This window comes from Falco rusticolus, chromosome 5, assembly GCF_015220075.1.
Source record: "Falco rusticolus isolate bFalRus1 chromosome 5, bFalRus1.pri, whole genome shotgun sequence".
NCBI lineage: Eukaryota > Metazoa > Chordata > Aves > Falconiformes > Falconidae > Falco > Falco rusticolus.
This window is the reverse complement of record NC_051191.1, coordinates 53,031,999-53,051,477: the sequence shown is the minus strand read 5'-3', so window position 1 is coordinate 53,051,477 and position 19,479 is coordinate 53,031,999. Positions and strand designations below refer to the sequence as shown.

Here is a 19,479-nt window from a genome sequence, read left to right as displayed (position 1 = left end):
AGTATTATGTGTACTTATATCCCTAATATCTTCTTCATTGACATAAACTTTTAAAGTGTTCCTTTAACTGTAATTGTGTGCATGTGCAAATATGCATATAGGAAAATGAATTAATGTTTCTGAGGCTCAAAATTACATTTATTATCTTTTTAGTATTTGACAAGCTATTGAAGAAAAAGGTATTTTACATATTAAAAAATACAAGAAATACATATCTATATCAAATTAGAATGTTTAATTTAAGCAATAAATTAAATGAGATTCTTTTATTAATTTTGCATTATAAGGTTAGGTTATGAAAACCGTACAAATATACTGCAGTGCAGTAATGATAGGACTTACTATTTAAATTTCTGTGATATAGTATCTTCTTATAAATAGAACTATTAATTATATCGCTGCACAGATAGCGTACCTGTCATGGAATTGATTCAAGTACTACCATGATGCTGGTTTTTAAATTTTGTTTTGTCTTTAAAGTACTGCTGTTGAATGGCAATTGCCACTTAATATTTGTTTTTCTTCTGGTATCTTAAAAGATGAGAAAAACCACCCTATAATTCAGCTGTTCAATGTCACTTCAATTTCTAAAAATATTTTGCTCCCACTTTTTAGTCAGTTAACAGTCCTACTGTTAATTTTATACATACTTGTAAACCTAGCTTGCTTAATTAAAATGTGCTTTTTACAGAAATCTTTGCTGTGGAACTAAAGGATGTAAACCAGAAAAATTTCATTTAACTGCAAATTTTCACTAATATCTTTTTGCGATTTCATGAGCTACTGTTGGGATTACAAATAGGTTTTATCCAATTATACATATGTCTTATTAATCATGGTGAGTATTAAGAAATTAATCTATTGACAGATTACATGGCTCCTGAGGTAATATTTAAAGCTGTTATTTTATGTTTGTTCCACATTGCAAGGAACTACAGGGAAGGCTAACACATTTGTTACATCTTTTTCCTCTGTGTTCCTGGGTTACAGTGAAATCATAGATTATTATGCATAATCCATCAATATCAGAAAATTGGTTTTATGGAAAGTAAACAGGAATTAATAATGTAGTCTAAATTTATAAAATTCTCCATCAGTGCACATGGTTACATGCAGGTGTATTTGAGAGATTCATTTAATAGATTCTGAAATAGATTAAACTATGAAAAATACTGAATAAATCAGTTCTATTCTTCCCATGGTGTGAAAAAAAGGAATTTAAATTGCGATTAGAAATTAGTTATTTTTTTTCAAGAGCACAAGGTTCTCATGGGCAGAGAGGAGAAATATTGGAGTATAAATGCAGAATGCTCAGTTCTTTGATTTTACTCTGATACTTTGACCTAACTATTACCTTACTTTATTCTGTACGATTTTAGCGATGGGTTTGCTAGTTGTGATAAGGATGTGTTTTAATATGAATTCAGTATTTTTTAATTTCAGGCTTACATATTGCTTAAGCATTTACAGTTACTGCAAACCCTTAAAATTCTTTTACAGGTGTTATGTGGTCACCATGGCAGTAAAAATTTAATGCCTCACAAATTCATACTATGTGACAGTTCGTGACTAGCAAAGAGCTAATATTTCTCTTTTACTGACACATCTATTCCAATTTGATGCTTGTGTTGGCATGTGTCTATATGCTAACCTTAATCTAGCTAAATCAGATTTAGACCAATTTAGAACAATACAGACTGTAGATAAGGATGTATTTGCCTGTCTGGGCATGCAGACTATGAGCCTTTGCTGAAGACTCTCGCTTGACTTTCCATTGCTTATAGTTATGCTTTTTTTTTTTTTTTTTTTTTTTTTGCATGTCATAGAGACATATCCTATGGAATAATCACAGAGGAAAAAATTTTACTAGGAATGAATTAGACTAAGGTCTCGGCAAGAGAAAAGGGCAGAAGTAGGAAGAAAACAAAGCGTTGCCGTGAGCAGCATAAGTAATTGAAAGAGTATGGTGAGGACATTCAGTGATAAGCACTAGCAGACATCAATTGACACACTGAAATATGGACAGCAGCTACACTTACTTGCAAGGACCTTCCATAGCACATAGTTACAACTCTTACAGTGGTTTATTACTTTCTACTTTCTCACCTCCTCTTTATTTGGTTATTAGAGAGTACACTGTTAGCACTTCTACCCTAATTTGAGACTATTGAGGCAGTAGGTTCAGTGAAGAGGATGACTCTAGTTTTGTGCTGGAAGCCTCCTTTCATTTGCATTATAGTCGTAGCAAATTCTTGACAAATAAAATTGCTGATAGCAATGAAGTTTAATGGGAAAGTTCTGCTAGACAAAACAGAAAAATAAGCAAATTGGAAACTGAAAAGAAGCAAAATTAAAAATGGAAAAAGACTGTGAAATGGTGACCTTGGCTTGTTACCACTAATTCCTTACTGAGCTGTCCAAGTCGAGCCTTCTCTTTTTTACCGAACAAACGTCCTATTGAAGACTTGATTCCTTTCTTCTTGGGAGCTTTGTGCAGGGAGTCCTGGCTGCTATTGACACTGCCAAGACCAATGCTTTCTGGCTCCAGTGAAGTGGGCAAACTACTACAAAATGATAATAAAGAAATGGAATAGATAAAATGCCAGCATTTGCAGGTAATTTTTATTTTCTTCTGAGCTCTGCAAACAAATTAACTGGTTATACTTTAGTTATGTTCTCCCAACAACTGACACAATCATATCTTCTTCTATAAATGATTTAGCAACATGTAGAGCAATACAAGATCACTTTTTCCTCCCTCAGACTGACTGGATCTTATTAAAAAAAAAAAAAGGCTGAAAATAAATCTTTTTAAATTGCTAAGAACAATTGATGAAAAATATAGGAATCAGCCTGCTGGTTGTCTTTGTAGGATTTGCAGTATCACTGTTTCTAGTAGTGATCAAAACTGTACCTCAAACCAGAAATATCCAGCATGTACTTTAGCATTGACAAACATTCTCCAGGTCATGCAAGAGACAAAGGGTAAGGCTTTCTCTCTCATGGCAGGGGAAACAATTGCCAAGAAGAAACAGGAAAAAATCAGGTCATTTTGGAATAGTTAAAGAACAGCATATTTTAAAAAGAATAATAAGCAGTAAAACTGTGAAGTGCCAGTTTATTACAAACATCTTACCTTCTGGCATCATTGTGGTATGAAGAGGGAAGGGTATGAGTCATTCTGATAGCTCTGGGTGTTGGAGGAGGAGAAGTTTCACATTTGATTGTGGCTTTATCTTCATGCCCATCTTCTTCAACTACTGCAATCTGGGGGAGAGAGATTCCATTGAAAGAAGATAAGCTTTTCAAGAAAGTTTAAATGTATCCTGCATGAATTTGTCAAGTGAATTGAAAGATATATGGTTTCGAGTACAATTTTTTGAGAAAATTGTAAGGATTGTTATTTTTGAAAGAGGCTACTGGGAAAGAGCAATTGCCTAGATATGGCAGCATACAGTACATATTTGAAAGAAAAGAAATCACACTTGGAGAAATTAATACCATTTATGCCAAACAGATTGATTCAGTGAAAATCTAAACATGAAAATAACCTCAGACATGAACAGGTCTCTTGCATTAAACAGGATTGTTCAAGTAAATAAAGTTTCTCAGGATGTAAGGGAGAAAGTAAATAGAGACAGAAACAGGATGACTCTCTCCATAGCTTGTTAACAGCATGGCCAGAATGCTTGAAAATAAGCATGAACAGAAAAGGAATTTTGTCACAGCATATAATGATTTATCTTAAATACAGTCTCATGTAAATATAAATCCCATATTCAGTACCAATTCTGTAAACGACTTTATATTCCTCCAGAAGATTTCAAGTAATCTGACTCTGGTTCCTCCAGCAAGATGAATGGCCAAAATACATTTGAAAGTAATTCTTTTGTGTCCATACTTTTTTTTTTTAAAAAAAACTGTATATCGTTAAGTTTGTGCTGTAGAGGCTACTATGCCAAGGTATTGCTTGTGGGCCTTGATTCTGTGGCTTACCTGTGATCCCTGCAAGCTTTTCCAGGTAGAATTAAAATGATTATATTCAGGAATCAAACAAAAAGGAGTGGGAGGATGCAATGGCTGACAAGGAACACTGTTAGCAGAGGAATATGATAGATGAGTTCTCTCAAACTTAAAAAAAACCACACAGTATCATACCTTTCTCCGATGTTTCCTTAGGTCGCTTGGCTTAGATTGGTAACAAAAGCAGCAACAACAAAAAAGGAATTTAATAAATCTTATTTAAGCATATCAAAATGCCACACATTTGTTTTTCTCACATTCAGAAGTAGGAAGCAGAGATTTCATTAATTTAAAACTACCCATATAATATACTAACTATACACTTGGCGTTATAACATAAGACAACCCCTGACAAACAGGCCATTCAGGGAAAACAAGTTTTTTTTAAAGTTACAATCTCCTTCATTTTCATAAGTTTAGCGAACATTAGGGCATTGCAAGCTTATAGTGGCACTTTTCTGAGTTTTCATATAAATCCTTCTACTATCCCCAACACAGGGAATTTAATATGTTTTTTTAGCTTTATCTAATATTACAAATATATTGGTGTCTCACCAAGTATAAACACAAAATATCATCAGCAAATACCATGCCTGAAAAAGGGGTTTTTCTCTCCAGTTAGCTCACATTAAAGTGACTGGCATTTTCAGTCAATGGATACAATTTCACCCATGTTCTGTACTGCAGCATTATTTGGCAAAAGAAGGCTGCTAGAATGTGTCTAGTTCCACCCTCTTTTCATTTTTATTTTTGGTAGATGTCTCATTCATACAAGGAAAGCTGAAGATACTCTGTAGAATTTATTAATGTATGGACTTGGGCTGTGGAAACTCATGCAGTACCGCTTCTCCAGCCAACCTCTACAGGATCGTTTGGCAATTTGGGCTCTGGAGACAAGATCTCTACAGAACTCTTCCCAACTCAAAGTTTCTACTTAGAGGGTGTCTGATAGCCTTTTGTGTCTGTCCCCAGTCAGTAAGGAGGAGTATTCAACAATGAACTCCTGCTGAAACAGTGCAGTCCAGAAGTGTTCTGAAATGGCTGATGAGGGTGAGCAAAGTTGTGGACTGTGCTGTCATTTTGTATTTGAATCTGAGCAACCTACTGACCCAAAGCTGCTGTGTCCCAACCAAGACAACCAGGCAGTGCAGGTGTCTGCTGGAAGGTCAGTTTTAACCACTGCTATTTGTCTGTAGCGGGATGGCTTAGTTTAAATAGCTGGTGAAATGGAGCCAAACTGCATATTTGGGAAGGTGCTGCTTCAGTGAAGTGTGTGGCACCACAGCTGTCTGTGCACCCACCTCCTTCACAATGGTCTGCACCACCAATATTTTCATTTCTGCACTTTGGCAGTGGGAACTGGGGGCAGCAGAGAATCAGTGCCACAGCCTGCCACAAGTGCCAGCCCCGACCTCCACTCTGGTGTCTTTAGTTCCCAAGAAGGCAGCAAACACCATCCTAAACTGGGAGAAGTAGAGGTGGATATAAGTAGTTGTCAGCTCCCAGGAAAAGGGAGTAGTCAGCTAGATGATGGTAAAACAGAAGTCCCTACTCCCAGAAAAGCAGAATAAACAGCAAGGCTCCACTCCCAGCTGTTCTGAGCAACCTTCTTCTGCAAGAAGAGCTGATTTATGCTTTCTGGTTGAGATCAAGACTCATTTCCCCTTTGCTGAGAGGCTCCATAGGGAACCAGTGCTGCTGCTTCCCAGGAATGGGCCATAAGGGGATATGGGTGACACTACGATTATTGGAGAAACAGCAAAAAAAAAAAATGAGGCTACACATACCCTGTTCTCCTCCCTGTATGTGAAGATCAGCAGCGTGGGCTGCTTTGATTTTCTCCTAGTGCTTAAAGGGATGAATTTGTCCAGGATCCAGACTGGGTTGCAGCACAGACTGGACAACAAACTCTGTGTCTGCACTCTACTGAATATCAGAGCTGTACATCTTGAGTATGTCAACACATACTACCTTCACTTACTTGACTGTTGTACTGTTTATTTTTGTCTAGGTCCAAAATTAAAATTTTTGCAAACCCCTTTTCAACCAGCCATTTCAGAATATGTCCTCAAAGGTACTGTAATGTTAGAAATGCTTTGCATGATAATTTGATGGCTTGGTATCTGTTTGTGTGCTGCTTGTAATGCTGAAATATATCAGTTAATTTAATTATTGGGAAACAAAGCACTTATTTCAAGTCCTTGATACACTGTCATGAAAAATGCATGCTGCAAGTACAAAAGAGTATACCAAATATAGAAGTATATCCTAATGATTATATGTATGAAGTAGTAGAAGGTTTTAATGTCTTCTAGGCATTCCTTGGAGGTTTAAACTCAGCAATAGTTCCACAGATGGCTGTGTAATAACTGTATAACTTCAGAGCTTTTAATTAGTAAATATTTTTACATATAAATTAATTACAGTTTAATTAATTAAACAGTAAATTAATATGTAATTATATGTAATTACAGTATTCCAGTGATCAGTTCTCTTTTTACTAATTCCACCACCTGTGTGCTGAAGGCCATTGATCCTCAGATCATTATATCCCTGGTGAATCATGCAATGCTCAAAAGCACAGTAACAAAACCCAAACCCACCCAAACATCCATATTCTAAGTATTTTAATATCTGTATATATGATGAAGTGAATAAAGAATCAGAGAGATAAGCCATTCATACGGTGAAAATATGAAGTAATTAATACTAGAAACTTCACATCTAAAATTGGCATCACAAAGTTTCTTACCAGCGTCATAACCCCCATTCTGTCCATCTCCCTGGCTGGACTGCGAGGGGTGAGTTTAGGAGTCGAGTGTCCGCTGGGAGGAGATGAGCTCGCAAGTGACGATGCTGTCACTGAGCCAGTAATGGAGGTACCTTGGTGGACTCTGGCTAGATTTAAGCCTTCCAGACTCACACTAGCTACTCTGTTCTCTATCTCTTCGGCACGCAGTTCTGTCGACTCTTTCTCTTCTTGGATTAACCTTATTAAATAAAATAATGTGGTTGTATTTGTCTCTGCATACTCCAAAAGGAAAACTAAAACATGTTTCATCTCAAAGGAGATTTGAAAGTAAAAGAAAACAAAGATGGGTATCTTAGATAAACTCCAAAATAATACTGAAAAGAGTATTTTTTCTGATCACCAGAATTATAAAATTCTTTTTCTCAATTCCTCCATCCTCAAAAACTGTTTGAAGAATCTGCCCAACAACAAGACTTGACATATGACATTTCAGGAATATTGGTTCCTTCGCAAAGGAGAAAGTACAAGGGAGGGTGTTAGCAATCCAATTTACCATAGGAAACAAAGCCCAACCTTAAATTGGTCTTATCTGATTTTCTGTTACTAAAGCACAAACACAAATTTAAAGTCAAATGAAATTGGGCCTGTAAGAAGGGAACTGCTAAGATAATCCATGTATACCAAACAAATTGTCAGTTTCATCCCCACAAATTGATGAAAAAATGACAGGTGTTTCAAAAGCACTGAGTTTTAAAGTAAATTTCATTAAAATAGTTTTCTTGTCAGCAACAAATATAAGCTGCTTAAACATCTATAGCCTCAATAGGGAAGGCTGAAACTGTGAATCAGGCTTTGCCGAGTGAAAAGAAGCAAGTACAATAAATGAAACCATAATACATTGAAAATAGAAAACTACAAATTTCCATGCTGTGATAAATCTTTCTTCTGAACCTCCATTTCAAAAATTTTATAAAATGGCTACAGTTCTTTCTGAAATGAGATGTGGTAGAAACTTAAAGGCAAATAATATTTTGAAAGGGAATTATAACAGTCTTTTTTATTTGAGTAATCTAAATTCTGAATGATCTTGTATAATAAAACAAATCAAAGGCAAAATACATTTTTAATCTCCTTTGGTACCTCCAATAATTTTATAAACCCTTACAGCGTTTGTCAAGAAAAAGAAAAGAAAAAACATGAAAATGTTAAATGCAGTACAGTTTTAAGAGTATCCTTGTAGAACCATTTTTTCCTGAAACACATAAAGAAAACCCCACAAAATTAGTCACCTGGTTGTTTAATACTGATGGTGATGTTAATAAAAGCTTATACTTCAGTATAAGCTTAGCAGTAGGGGAAATAAACTACTCTCAAAAATGCCTATATAAAATGTGCATCCTTGCTTCCTTTTTGAGATAAAATACCTAACATCTAAGTCAAGATCCTCTGTTAAGTAAAACAGTGATCTGATTTAGGGCGGCACATATAATATCCTACTATGTCACCTGCAGGTACAACTCTGTGTGAAAAACTTTACGGTATTACATAATTACCTGTTGTAATGTGAAAATATAAGTATTTTGAAAAACAAATACATTTGCGGCATTAACAGCTTCCTGAACCGGTCACAGTGCTGACTTCTTTGTAAAACCAGAAAATATGGCTAAGATTCTCTCTTTTACGTACACTGTTTTACTGATATTTACCCTCCCAACAACAAAATTTCTCTTTGACTCTCTATTCGGACAGGGGTAATAAGACGTTTGAGAAAATTGCAGTGTAATCCTATCTGAATAAGGAAAAGCTGTATATCTACAACAAAAAGTTTCCCTCTGAATAGAAAAGTTATTCAAATTCAATATATTCCAATAGAGTTCTCCCTTTAATATTACTTTGTCAGATAAAGACAGATCTGGCAAAAAACTAATCTGGTTTTGATTATATTTCTAACCACAGCTTTTCTGTCTATAGTATTACCAGAAAGTCACTTAAACATTTAGTATTTTCTCCTTCACCTCGTTCTAGAGAAACAGTCACTAATGAGAGGATGTTTTTCATACACCAAGTTTTTCTAAAGTTACCCTTCCTGAAAAGCATATAGGAACGCTTTAAACCTAAAACATGGTTTCATTTATAAAAATCACTTAATTAAAATATGATATTGGATTCTCTATCACTCAATTACATTTGTACAGAAATTATTACATACATTCAATTTACCACCTACTTCCAAGCACTATAACCCAACCTGGAGCATGAAAAATCACATTCTATGTCTCCATAGAAAATCAAAACTATGTCTTAGAAAACATGGCTTACATTAGATGCAACATAGAAATAATTACCAGAATAAAGCCTGAAGAGTATTGAAATAAAATATTTCTGATAGAAAGTCATTACTGAGTAAGTGGAGTCATGCAGAACAGTTAAAAAGACCTTGAAAAGAGGACTATGAATAGTAATCTGTCAAATCTGCCATGTGTTAGCCTTCTCTAACGTATTTCTTTTCAATTGGCCAGCAGTTCTTCACTTGGAACATTTTCTGAAAGGCATTTCTATAGTTAGGAAATGAAGATGTCACTGTTATTGCCTCACAATCAATACTATCCTATAAAAAGCAGACATATTATCAATCCTTTAAAAGTACAAGTTGTTTCCTAATTGCTATGTGCCTAAACTCATGCACTAAAGGAAGCTTGAAGCTGTATTCATAAATGCATCTCAGCTGGTTCAGGCTACACACCTGATTTCTTTATTGATTGCATCTAGCTGCTCCTGAAGCATCATGGCCAGAGTCTGGGCATCAGAATGGCCACTTGGTGACAGGAGGTCCATGGAGCTGAAAAGCGTTTCTCTATCATCATCATCGATGTCGGACATTTCAGTGTCGCTTTCAAATGGATGACTGCTCAAAACGCCAATCTGCTGGGTTCTATTCCACTCATGATCTCCAAGTGATTTCACCTGAGCAGGAATTAGGATGTATATGGCTTATTCTATAGAAAACAACTGCGTAGTTGAGCTTCTATAACATGGGAAAGGAAAGCAACTAACGTTTAAGTATACTTATTCAAAGATTAATTCTCCATTAATACTTGCAGTATTACTGCAAATTTTGTAAATTATTTCTCATGGTATGTAAAATTACTATTAGGAAAATTTACACAAAAAGATACCCAGAAAAGATAGAGTATGAAGCATGCTTGAACTTTGATGTCTGAATTTCAACCTTTTCTGCCTTCATTTCAGTACAACAGTACCCTTGTCTGAGCATGTATAGAAAATAACCCTGACATTTGGGTTGGGTTTTCTTGTTTGGTGGGTTGTTGGGTTTTTTATTGCTATTTTTTTCTGGAAAAATACAAACTAAGCTTAACAGCCTGAAACATTCTCTTATCAGGGAATATATGAGAAGAAATTAGGGATTAACCTTTGGTTCATCTCTGCGTACTCCCATCCGGCCTCTTCTAGGTCGCCTTATCACTTTAGTCGACCGATAGTCAGACTGGGTATCCACCAGTGAGCCCACAGAGTACCTCAGCTCTGACGATGTGTCAAGGTGAGGCCTATAAAAAGGACCACATAAGTAGACTGAGAGAGTAATAGGAATAACAACAATCCAATGACCTTCAGTCTAGGAATATATTTTTTAAAACAAATTATTATGTATCATATAATAAATTACAAATCCACATAAAATTAAAATTTAAAAGTGAAAACTTGAAATCACATTACCAGAAAATTAAGGAAACAAACAAACAAACCCTTTGATTTTTCAAAGTGAAGGGCTTGCATGGTAAAACTTATCATCCAAAGCTTTGCCATGAAAAAACAAGTGGATTTCAGGATTAACAACAGAACTGGCTGCTGAATGTACTGTCCTGTATATTTTCTACCATTACAATCATGAATAAATGCACCTGAAGTTACTGTAAGCACGATACAAGTTCATGAGTAAGGATATCTGTTATGCTTTCCTACTGTAAGTCTGTGCTCTACATTATGAAAATATTAGTGAACTGCCCTGTGATATATGACATCAGTTATGAATGATTCATCTTCATTTGATGATGCTTCTGACAGTTTTAACCCCAATATTTCCTGTAGTCCTGGTAAGTTTTGGGACATTGTGGTGAGGCATATATGTGAGGACTTCATCATATCTTTTCTGGATTGCAGGCAAAGGCCCCTGGCTTTTCTGTCCTTTGTCAAACAGCAGCAGTAGTTTCCTGCGTGGTACAATAAAAGCATCTGCCGGCCGGCTGTGTAGCTGACTCAGAAGAGCAAAGGCTCTGTGCACCATTTCAGCATCTAACCACAGCAGTGGAGACCCGAATCATTTCTAGTTCTTAACACATAAGCTATCTCCACATAAAAATATATGAATAGTATGACTATAGTAGAAAAATGAAATGTAACAAGTACTACACTAATAAGACAACTGATTTTAGGATTTGCTATAAACAAATACATACTATGCTTGACATTTCATTATCTGTAAGAGCATAACGAGAGGTCAATGTTGTACTGAGAGTTCATTTTTCTAAACTTGGGAAAAATGCTCACAATCACCTACAGAAAAATATAGGGTGCACAACAATGTTAAGAATCAGTTTTGGGAAACAAAATAGGACTAAGTTTTGTCCTTAAACATGTGTTTTTGAAAAGAATGCTGTTTAAGAAAATGATGGCTTTAATCCTAGACATAAAAAAGCTACACGAAAGAATGTCTGCTTCCCACAATGAAGGAAATAATTCAGAAAACCACATATATCTATGCTGAAAGTGCAGGCTGTAAGCATGACTGTTTTTCTGGGCTATGCTTCTGTGTCTGTTTCTAAAGGTAGAGATTTTCCTTGCGAAGAACCTAGTTTAAATTAAAACATACTCTTGGAAGACTGAAGCATTGGTCTCTAGTTTCAAACGTCATTTTAATAAAGTAAAAGTGAAAGATAAGATATTAAAGCTGTGGTGCCTGTTTATTGATAAATGCAAAATGCATTAAGATAATGGAAAAACATGAAAGTCTCTACTACAGGCTACTTAACAGAATGGTATGAAGAAATGTAATTACTGTCTGGTATTATAAGTACTGTGACAAATCTAAAATAGTAATGAAAGGATTTCAAGCACCAATACAGTTTGTTTTACAAAAAAATAAATACCATAAGAAAACAAATTTTAAAAAGATGTACCAGAATTCCTGAAATGTATGTGCCATAGTAATCAAATCAGATACATTAAAATGTCACAGATGCTGAATAATATTTTAGAACTTATATTCTGGGTAAAGCATACATCAGAGCTCACACTGTTGTCATAAATGTCTTTTTCTGAACAACCATCACTTTGTCTTCTCTTATTCTTCCTGTCATGCCTGGTAGAAACTTTCATAATATTACAAAAATTACGAATTTATCTTTTAAAAAAATCTCTAAAACTCATTAATCATTATACTAATAAGAAAACTTGACAACAATTCGTCTACCAATATCCTGAGCCCTCCCTCTATAGCACCAGACAGTAATCTTTTTTATTTTTGTGTTTAGTTTGTCTGTATGTTTCTCATCTGTTACATAGTAAACCCTACAGGGCAGCGACTGCTTTTTATTTTCTATGTACAGTATTTTCTGTGATAGAACTTTGCTCCAATAATTGATGATACTTAGCACTTGTACAGCCAGTCAGCAGGAGAAAAGAAACAGCCCAGCTTCCAGTCTCTGGCAGCAGATATTTATCTGCTGACCAGCTCAATTATTCTGTGGAAAGAACAAGCTCCTGCAAATATAGAACTGAACAGGGGCTGAGAACAATTAGTATTTAATGCTAATAGCTCTCTTTTCCTGAGAGGGCTGGTAGCTTCATGAGGTGAGACCATAGAAGGGGACTTATACTGTTTTAGGGGAACCTGCTGAATTCCCAAGACATTTAGACAGCTTATCAAGTCCTAAGAGTCCTTTGACAAGGGCTAATCAGACTCCTATTTACAAAGCACAAGCTAATGATACTCATCTACCCAGCAAAAAACGCTGCTGTTCACAAGGGATAGCTGCTCCAAAAAAATCTCTGCTGTTTGTCCCAGCAATTCAATAGTTTGTGTCCTCACAAGTACTCTGAAAAGTTGTCTCTGCCTGTAGTCACACTTACACTCCCAAAGGAACAAAAATTTGAACAGTTAAAAGCACCATATTCTGAATTTCATCAATTTACACTTTTCCATGTGTAGAAAAATCTTATTCCAAGAGATGGCAAAAGGCTGAGGGAGAAACCATGTGCGGGTACTGAGCAAGATGTCTGTGGAAACAATGGGCAGACAATACCTGATGTAACCAAAAAAAAAAAAAAAAAATCCAACAAGGATAATTTTAGAGGATTACAGAGATCTGAATTTAGTCTTTGTCCACGTGCTTTGGCTGGCAGACTTCCAAAGTTTACATGTTGCTTGTTATCAAAATAGAACATAGTGCACAATTATCAATAGAGTAACAATTTTATTTTCAGGGATACTTTTAGGCAAGAAGGACTTTCTAGATTTATAATTTAGTATCCTGTTTGTCTCACTATTGCTCCCATAGTGCTTTTCTGCCAGAAAGAGGCATAAAATTTCATGCCCTGTTATGATATTTTCAGATCTTTCTGAATACTGCCTTCACCTTTAGCTGAAGATATGTGGTCTTATGCTACGCAATAAGCAAAGCTGAGATTTCTTGCTAATAAAAAATAATTATTAGATATAATTGATAGAATAAATAAATATGATCATAAATATGCTCATCAGCTTCAGCACTGAAAACATAAAGATGAATGTTTCAACCTTATTTTTTAAGATTTCCTGGGGGGAAAAAATGAGTCTTTGGATATACTTTTGAAAACATTCCATAATTTAAAAGACTTTCCTTAATCTCAGTAATATTTCAGTGTATACTTACTGTTATAAGGCCCCGTTTACCTATGAAAAGAGTGAAAAGCAACAGTAATAATAACAATAATTGCACAGATTTTACATTTTAAAAGTAATGAATGGCTCTTTTTATGCTTGGACTGAACACATCCCTGTTGTAAAGGCTTGACACATATTTATGTTAGACTTCAACTCAAAGTGAGGAAACTTTTGTCATTAAATAATACCTTGACAAGGTGGGTTCAATTAAAGAACCAGCCCTCAATTTCATTTGATCCAGTTCAGATCTCAGTTTCTCAATTTCTTCAGCAAGTCTTTCCTGGAAATGAAAATAGTAAGATATACTTATTTGTGATATAAAATACATTTACTTTATGAGATCCTGCTCTTGTAAAACTAAACAAGTAATAAAAGATGCATCACTGAATGTAGTGATTATAAGAAAAGGCAGTGAACTCATTCAAGTCTCAGTATTGCTAATAAGACATATGTCAAGAGGAAGTTTTATAGCACTCTACTGTTTTTACACTACTGGAAGGGATGGCAGGACAAGTTGTTGCTTGAAACTTTTTTTTTTTTTCTTCTTATAAAGCTAGGGTGAGGAAAAGAACAACTAGCACTGATTAGTGTACTAACTGCACTCTCCATGCCAGCAATACTTCAGTGTGTGACAAGCGATTTGCCCTTTAGAGACCAAGATTGTGTCCCAGCCTCTTTATTCACTGATAGAGACACATATTGAGAGACAACCCCATTTTAGGTGTTGAACTGCAGCTTTACAGCTTGTTCTTGGGAGCTGACAAAACTCCAGTATCAGGTCCTGTTGGTGAAAAATGACAGCGTGCCACAAAAAGCTGGATTTTTGGAACCAACAATAAGACTATTGACAGAAACCACTAGGGAAAACAGCACCTGTTCCCAAACTGTACAAATAATTATCATCTACTAATAAAAAGAAATCAAAGAATTTAAAAAAGAAATTAAAAGACAAAATGGGATGAAGACATAAAACTGCCATTCCTAGAGTTTAAAATGTTCAGGATTCCAAAATGCTAGGAAGCAAAAGGATCTCCACTTAAGTAATATCAAATTCAGTAATTCTTACACGGTATTTTTACACTGTTTCTGGGCTGAATAGAATTACTGAGATGACTTGGTGGTCACTCTATTTGTATCATTCACTAGTCATTTAGAAATTATTAACATCTGCTGTTGTGTCCGTCTATCTGAAATTGCTTCATCACAGTGGAACAAATAAATGTTTCCATGTGGGAACTTAGAAGCCTTGGAATCAGATGTATGTGGTTGTGTGTGAAGAGAACTCACCTCCAATTGTACAGAGTGGCAGTGAAGGTGTTCTATTTATTTCACTTCCCACCCTTAAGCAAGAATCAATAAAAATGATAAATAAAAATATCTTCACAAAAATACTTTTGATACAAATGTAGATTTTTGTACCAGATTTTTCATCTTTTTCAAGAGTTGATAAGTACATTCAAGCCAGAAAACAGACTGAAAAAGAATTAGCCACTGTATTCACTTCCACTCTAACACTATTAAAACAACAAAGTTCTTTTGGATATAATATTGGAAAAATGCCTTATTTTCACAGACAAAACTGGTAGTTGTAATTCAGGTTTAGATTCTCTGGTAGCAAAATGATAGAAACTTTTGTTTTCATTGACACAGCTTTAGAACTGTCTTTTTTGTCATCTAAATTGATGGTGGAGTATGATCCTGATTCTGCAACATCTGAATCACCTTATAACTGTGGTAGTACAGCACAGAAATTTTATTTAAAAGGCACTATAAGCTCCTTTTTCAGACTTTATAATCTTGCTGCCTGTCTACAAGGTTACTGAATGTAGACGAAAATGACAATTTATTTGAACAGATATTTCTTTTGTTATTTTTCTCAAAGTTCTTGATTTTGATGTCATATGATATATTTGAGTTGAATGGAGCTATTTTTAAATTCTGTACAATCACTTTTAAGTGGATTTCATACATTACAAAACCACTTCTGTGAATCTGAATGCCAATACAGTTGTGTATTCTACTGAACTCAAGACAAGTATAACTTCAAAACAGAATCCTAACATTTGGGACTGGAACAAATAATTATAATTAGACTGATTTACTAAACTGTATTAGGGGTTAATTTGCAATGGACTAAGAAAGGTCACTTTCAGCTGTATTTAGCATAATGTACCGCCCCTGTTAAGAACAGCATCAAATCAAGCAATTACATTCTTCACTATGAAAGTGTAACCAGTTATGCATACTTCTCCGTTAAACAAGACTTTTTCAGAATTAAAACTGATAGAACAAAAATTCCAGAGTCAGTAAAATCAATATGAATTTTAGTATTGACTTCCTGAGGCCAGGATCTCAACCATGAACTTAGCTCAGAACAATTGTTGGAGACCCTCAAAGGCTAGTTAAGGCATCTGGGTAATTAAAGGAATTATCATTGATGCCAGGAAATTTTTACATGCTAGATGAATAATTAATGTACCATATACTTATCTCCAAACAATAAATATATAAATTCTGACAAAAAGATAAAATCACTGTATTTTATAGTACCTTGTCATGTAAAGACTCTTCCAGATTTTTCCTGAAACTTTCAGATTCTTGAATCAAAACATTCTAGAAATAAAAAGAAGAGGGGGAGGGGGGGAAGAAAAGAAAAAATAGAAAGAAATTAGAGACATGTTAAATATTATATGTCCATATAGAAATATATTATTTATCACCATATACATGTAGGCTCCATGTACATGTTAGCAAAGTTCATATTCACTGGAGTGTAAAATTAAAATCCTTTAATGCTCCAGTTTGAGTATATATTACATTTTAAACACTGGAAATAATCCAAATATGTAGGACCATGGTTCTTCAAGAACAGCGAAAACTTTGCATCTTCATCGAACTGAGTAACTGTCACATTCTGACACAACGATTTTTCCCAGGTTCTGCTTTTGGCGGGCCTTTTTCTTCCTTTGTACAACATTTTGTTTCAATGATATAAACCAGACGTACATCCTCTGTAAGATTCTAAAATATCTCTCTGAAAGACACTGCAAGATTCCCCTCAGAATCAAACTGAAGGTGAATAAGTAGAAGAGGGAGGGATTAAGGAGGGTGAATATAAAGGTCATGGCACTTGAATTTTTCAGGCCTAGTGTGTCTCACATGACAGAAAACCTGTCAATAAAATTCCCTTTCCAATGGTAGATGGTCCTTCTCCTGTGGTGACAGGACTTTACGCTTTCCAGAGGAAGCTGGGTAAAATCAGCAGGTTAAAATACAGGAACGACAGCATGTCTGAGGTGTGGCCAATCCTCAGTTCCCACCCGCTTCCTCTCACTGCCTCATGGCACCTCGCGCACTGGGCCTTCACAGGCTCTCCACCAGGCTCCCCCTGATAAAACAGGACTCATAATATTCAGCGTATCCAGTTTTCAGTAGTTTTGAAAAGGTGCTTGAGCGCACTCTTGAACTAAGAGTTGAATGCATAAGTTAAACCATCACTGTGGTAATTGGTAGTACAAAATCAGTGTGATGCTTCATGATAAAAGTAGAATGTTTCATACAGGAGAATCCTTATTAAGCTGAACTTTATACTGCCCTTTGCACTGTACCTTTTCTTCGAGTGCTGCCATTCTCTCTTTTAAGTGCAGCTGCAGACGCTCATTGGATTCTGTCAAAAGTCTGTCTACGGTATCCGATAATCTTTTGTTGTGCTCTTCATTCATTTTTTCCCTTTGCCTTGCCTTTAATATAGAATAGAAGAGAAAAACTGATAGGGTCCAAAATTAAACAGTATAGACTTGTATCACTAAAAAATAAATAAAAAAAAGTTATGGTAACTAACTGAAGAAATTCTACAGGAAATACAATTAAAGTTACTGATTAATGCACATTCATTTTTGTATCAGCAAAATACTTTGAACACTGCAGCTAGATGTAAACTAGTATATGAAGGTGGTTAAGTAAAGTGGGAAGATGCTGCCATCACTGCTATGAAACATTTACTAGTAGATAGATAGATTTGTGTGCTGGAGTGTATAATTAGCACTACATTGACAAAAGTGCACAGAAAGTGTCTGCAATACACATACTCTTTGAAGTTCCTGATTCTTCTCTTCAAGTTGAGCTTCTAAGTGTCTCATACGTTCCTCAATGTTTCCATGTCTTTCTTCTGCCTGGAAAAAAAATAGAAAGACTCTGTCTATAATTTAAGTGACTTCGTAAGTTTTTATCTCAGTAAAGTTTAAACAAAACATAAAGCAAGCTACTACTAACTGCAAACTTAGTTTTCCAAAAAGAAACTTTATTTAAACAGGCAGCTGAACAGCATTGCTTGAAATGTGTCAGCTACAAAGGCCTGTTACATCCAAGCATCAGCAAAACATTGGATTTATTTATGAGCAATGAAATCAGCCAAATGTAACATGCAGACTGTGCATGGTTTGAACACAAACCTGCCATCGTAAAATTGTAAGCTCCTGAAGCACTGAACTGCACGATGGTTGATTATCAATAAAAAAAATTAATAAAATAAGTTAAAGAAAATGAAAACAACTCAGATGGATTCTATTTAGCAATAGAAAGTAAAGTCCAGTAGGACTACCTTCCTACGTATGGAGATCATTTCTTGTAGTTTAGCTTCCATAACATATTGATAATCATCAGATGAGGTAGAAGAGGTTGGATCAGACTAACAAGTCAAGGAAAAGGAGAGGGACAAAATTGAAAAATCAGAACTAAAGACACTGACACTGAACAGAACACAGCACAGAATGCTTAAAAGAAAAGTGTGACTGAAAATTTCATACTTTTAACTGACAGATTTTTACATGGAATAAACTACACTGATACTTGGTGAATATGATGCAGTTGATGTGGAGAAACTGAAAATAATGGAATGCTAAAAAAGCTATCAACCTACAATGGAAGTTCAAGGTTAGTGATGGCTGGCTGATGACATATTACTACAGAGTGGATTCAAAGCAATACTGTCTAATCTAATGTTGTTGGTTGGTGGTTTTTGGTTTTTTGGTTTAGTTTTTTTTTTTTTTTTTTATGGCAAACTAAACACCGGAACAGGACTCTGCGAGGCCAATGTCAGAAAATCCTTTATAATTCTATCATTTCTAGGAATGAACACAATGCATAAATACTAAAATAATGGATCAGTCAGTTACAGAACTATGCAATGTTATGGTACATTCCCTAACTTCTAGAAAACAGAAGGTCTAAAGAGAAAAGGCTCAAGCTTTAGTATTCCATTTTAGAATACACTACATAAGCCCTTTCAATCAAATAGACAGTATAGTTTTCACCCCTTTGAAAGGATCCACCCTGGTGGATCTCTTTGGAAGATCAAGGTCATCAGATAAAAGAAGAACCTATAAATAAAAACTCATTAATAGGAATGAAAAGTCATTACTGAGTATAGAATTTGTAATCCATCCAAAGATTCATTACTGTTTCTGACAGAAGTTGACCTTAATTAGGTCATTTGTTGCAAAATATGAATATTCATGTTATTGTCATATCAAACAAGTCTGTGTTATCATTCAAAATGAAAAAAAAAAAAGCCCTTATAGAAAGGGAAATGCTGTATTGGATTTGCTGCTATGGAAACAGGAACATGCATAAGGCATATAGACAGTGCTAGTGATGACTTTGAGTTGTGAGCTTGTGTTTGTCAAATGACATTTTACTCTGTCAAATTTACCCTCTCTCAGAAAGAGATCCTGAACTCCATCTTCAGATGAGCCAACTTGAATAT

At 35.2% G+C, this 19,479-nt stretch overlaps 1 protein-coding gene across 8 annotated transcripts in view; it reads right to left on the bottom strand.

The window, feature by feature from the left end:
* The window catches only part of PPFIA2 (PTPRF interacting protein alpha 2), a 353,334-nt gene that overhangs the window by 38,545 nt on the left and 295,310 nt on the right, over positions 1-19,479 (bottom strand). For 4 of the 8 annotated variants that reach the window (XM_037389538.1, XM_037389537.1, XM_037389539.1 and 1 more), the window contains exons 11-20: positions 17,804-17,887; positions 17,324-17,455; positions 16,266-16,328; positions 13,904-13,995; positions 10,206-10,341; positions 9,519-9,739; positions 6,776-7,013; positions 4,159-4,188; positions 3,137-3,267; positions 2,383-2,564 (exon numbers count right to left, since the gene is read on the bottom strand). In XM_037389538.1, the coding sequence (XP_037245435.1) occupies positions 2,383-2,564; positions 3,137-3,267; positions 4,159-4,188; positions 6,776-7,013; positions 9,519-9,739; positions 10,206-10,341; positions 13,904-13,995; positions 16,266-16,328; positions 17,324-17,455; positions 17,804-17,887 (1,309 nt within the window). The remainder of the gene's footprint in view (positions 1-2,382; positions 2,565-3,136; positions 3,268-4,158; positions 4,189-6,775; positions 7,014-9,518; positions 9,740-10,205; positions 10,342-13,903; positions 13,996-16,265; positions 16,329-17,323; positions 17,456-17,803; positions 17,888-19,479) is intronic. The other 4 variants (XM_037389541.1, XM_037389542.1, XM_037389545.1 and 1 more) reach the window with 1 other exon arrangement.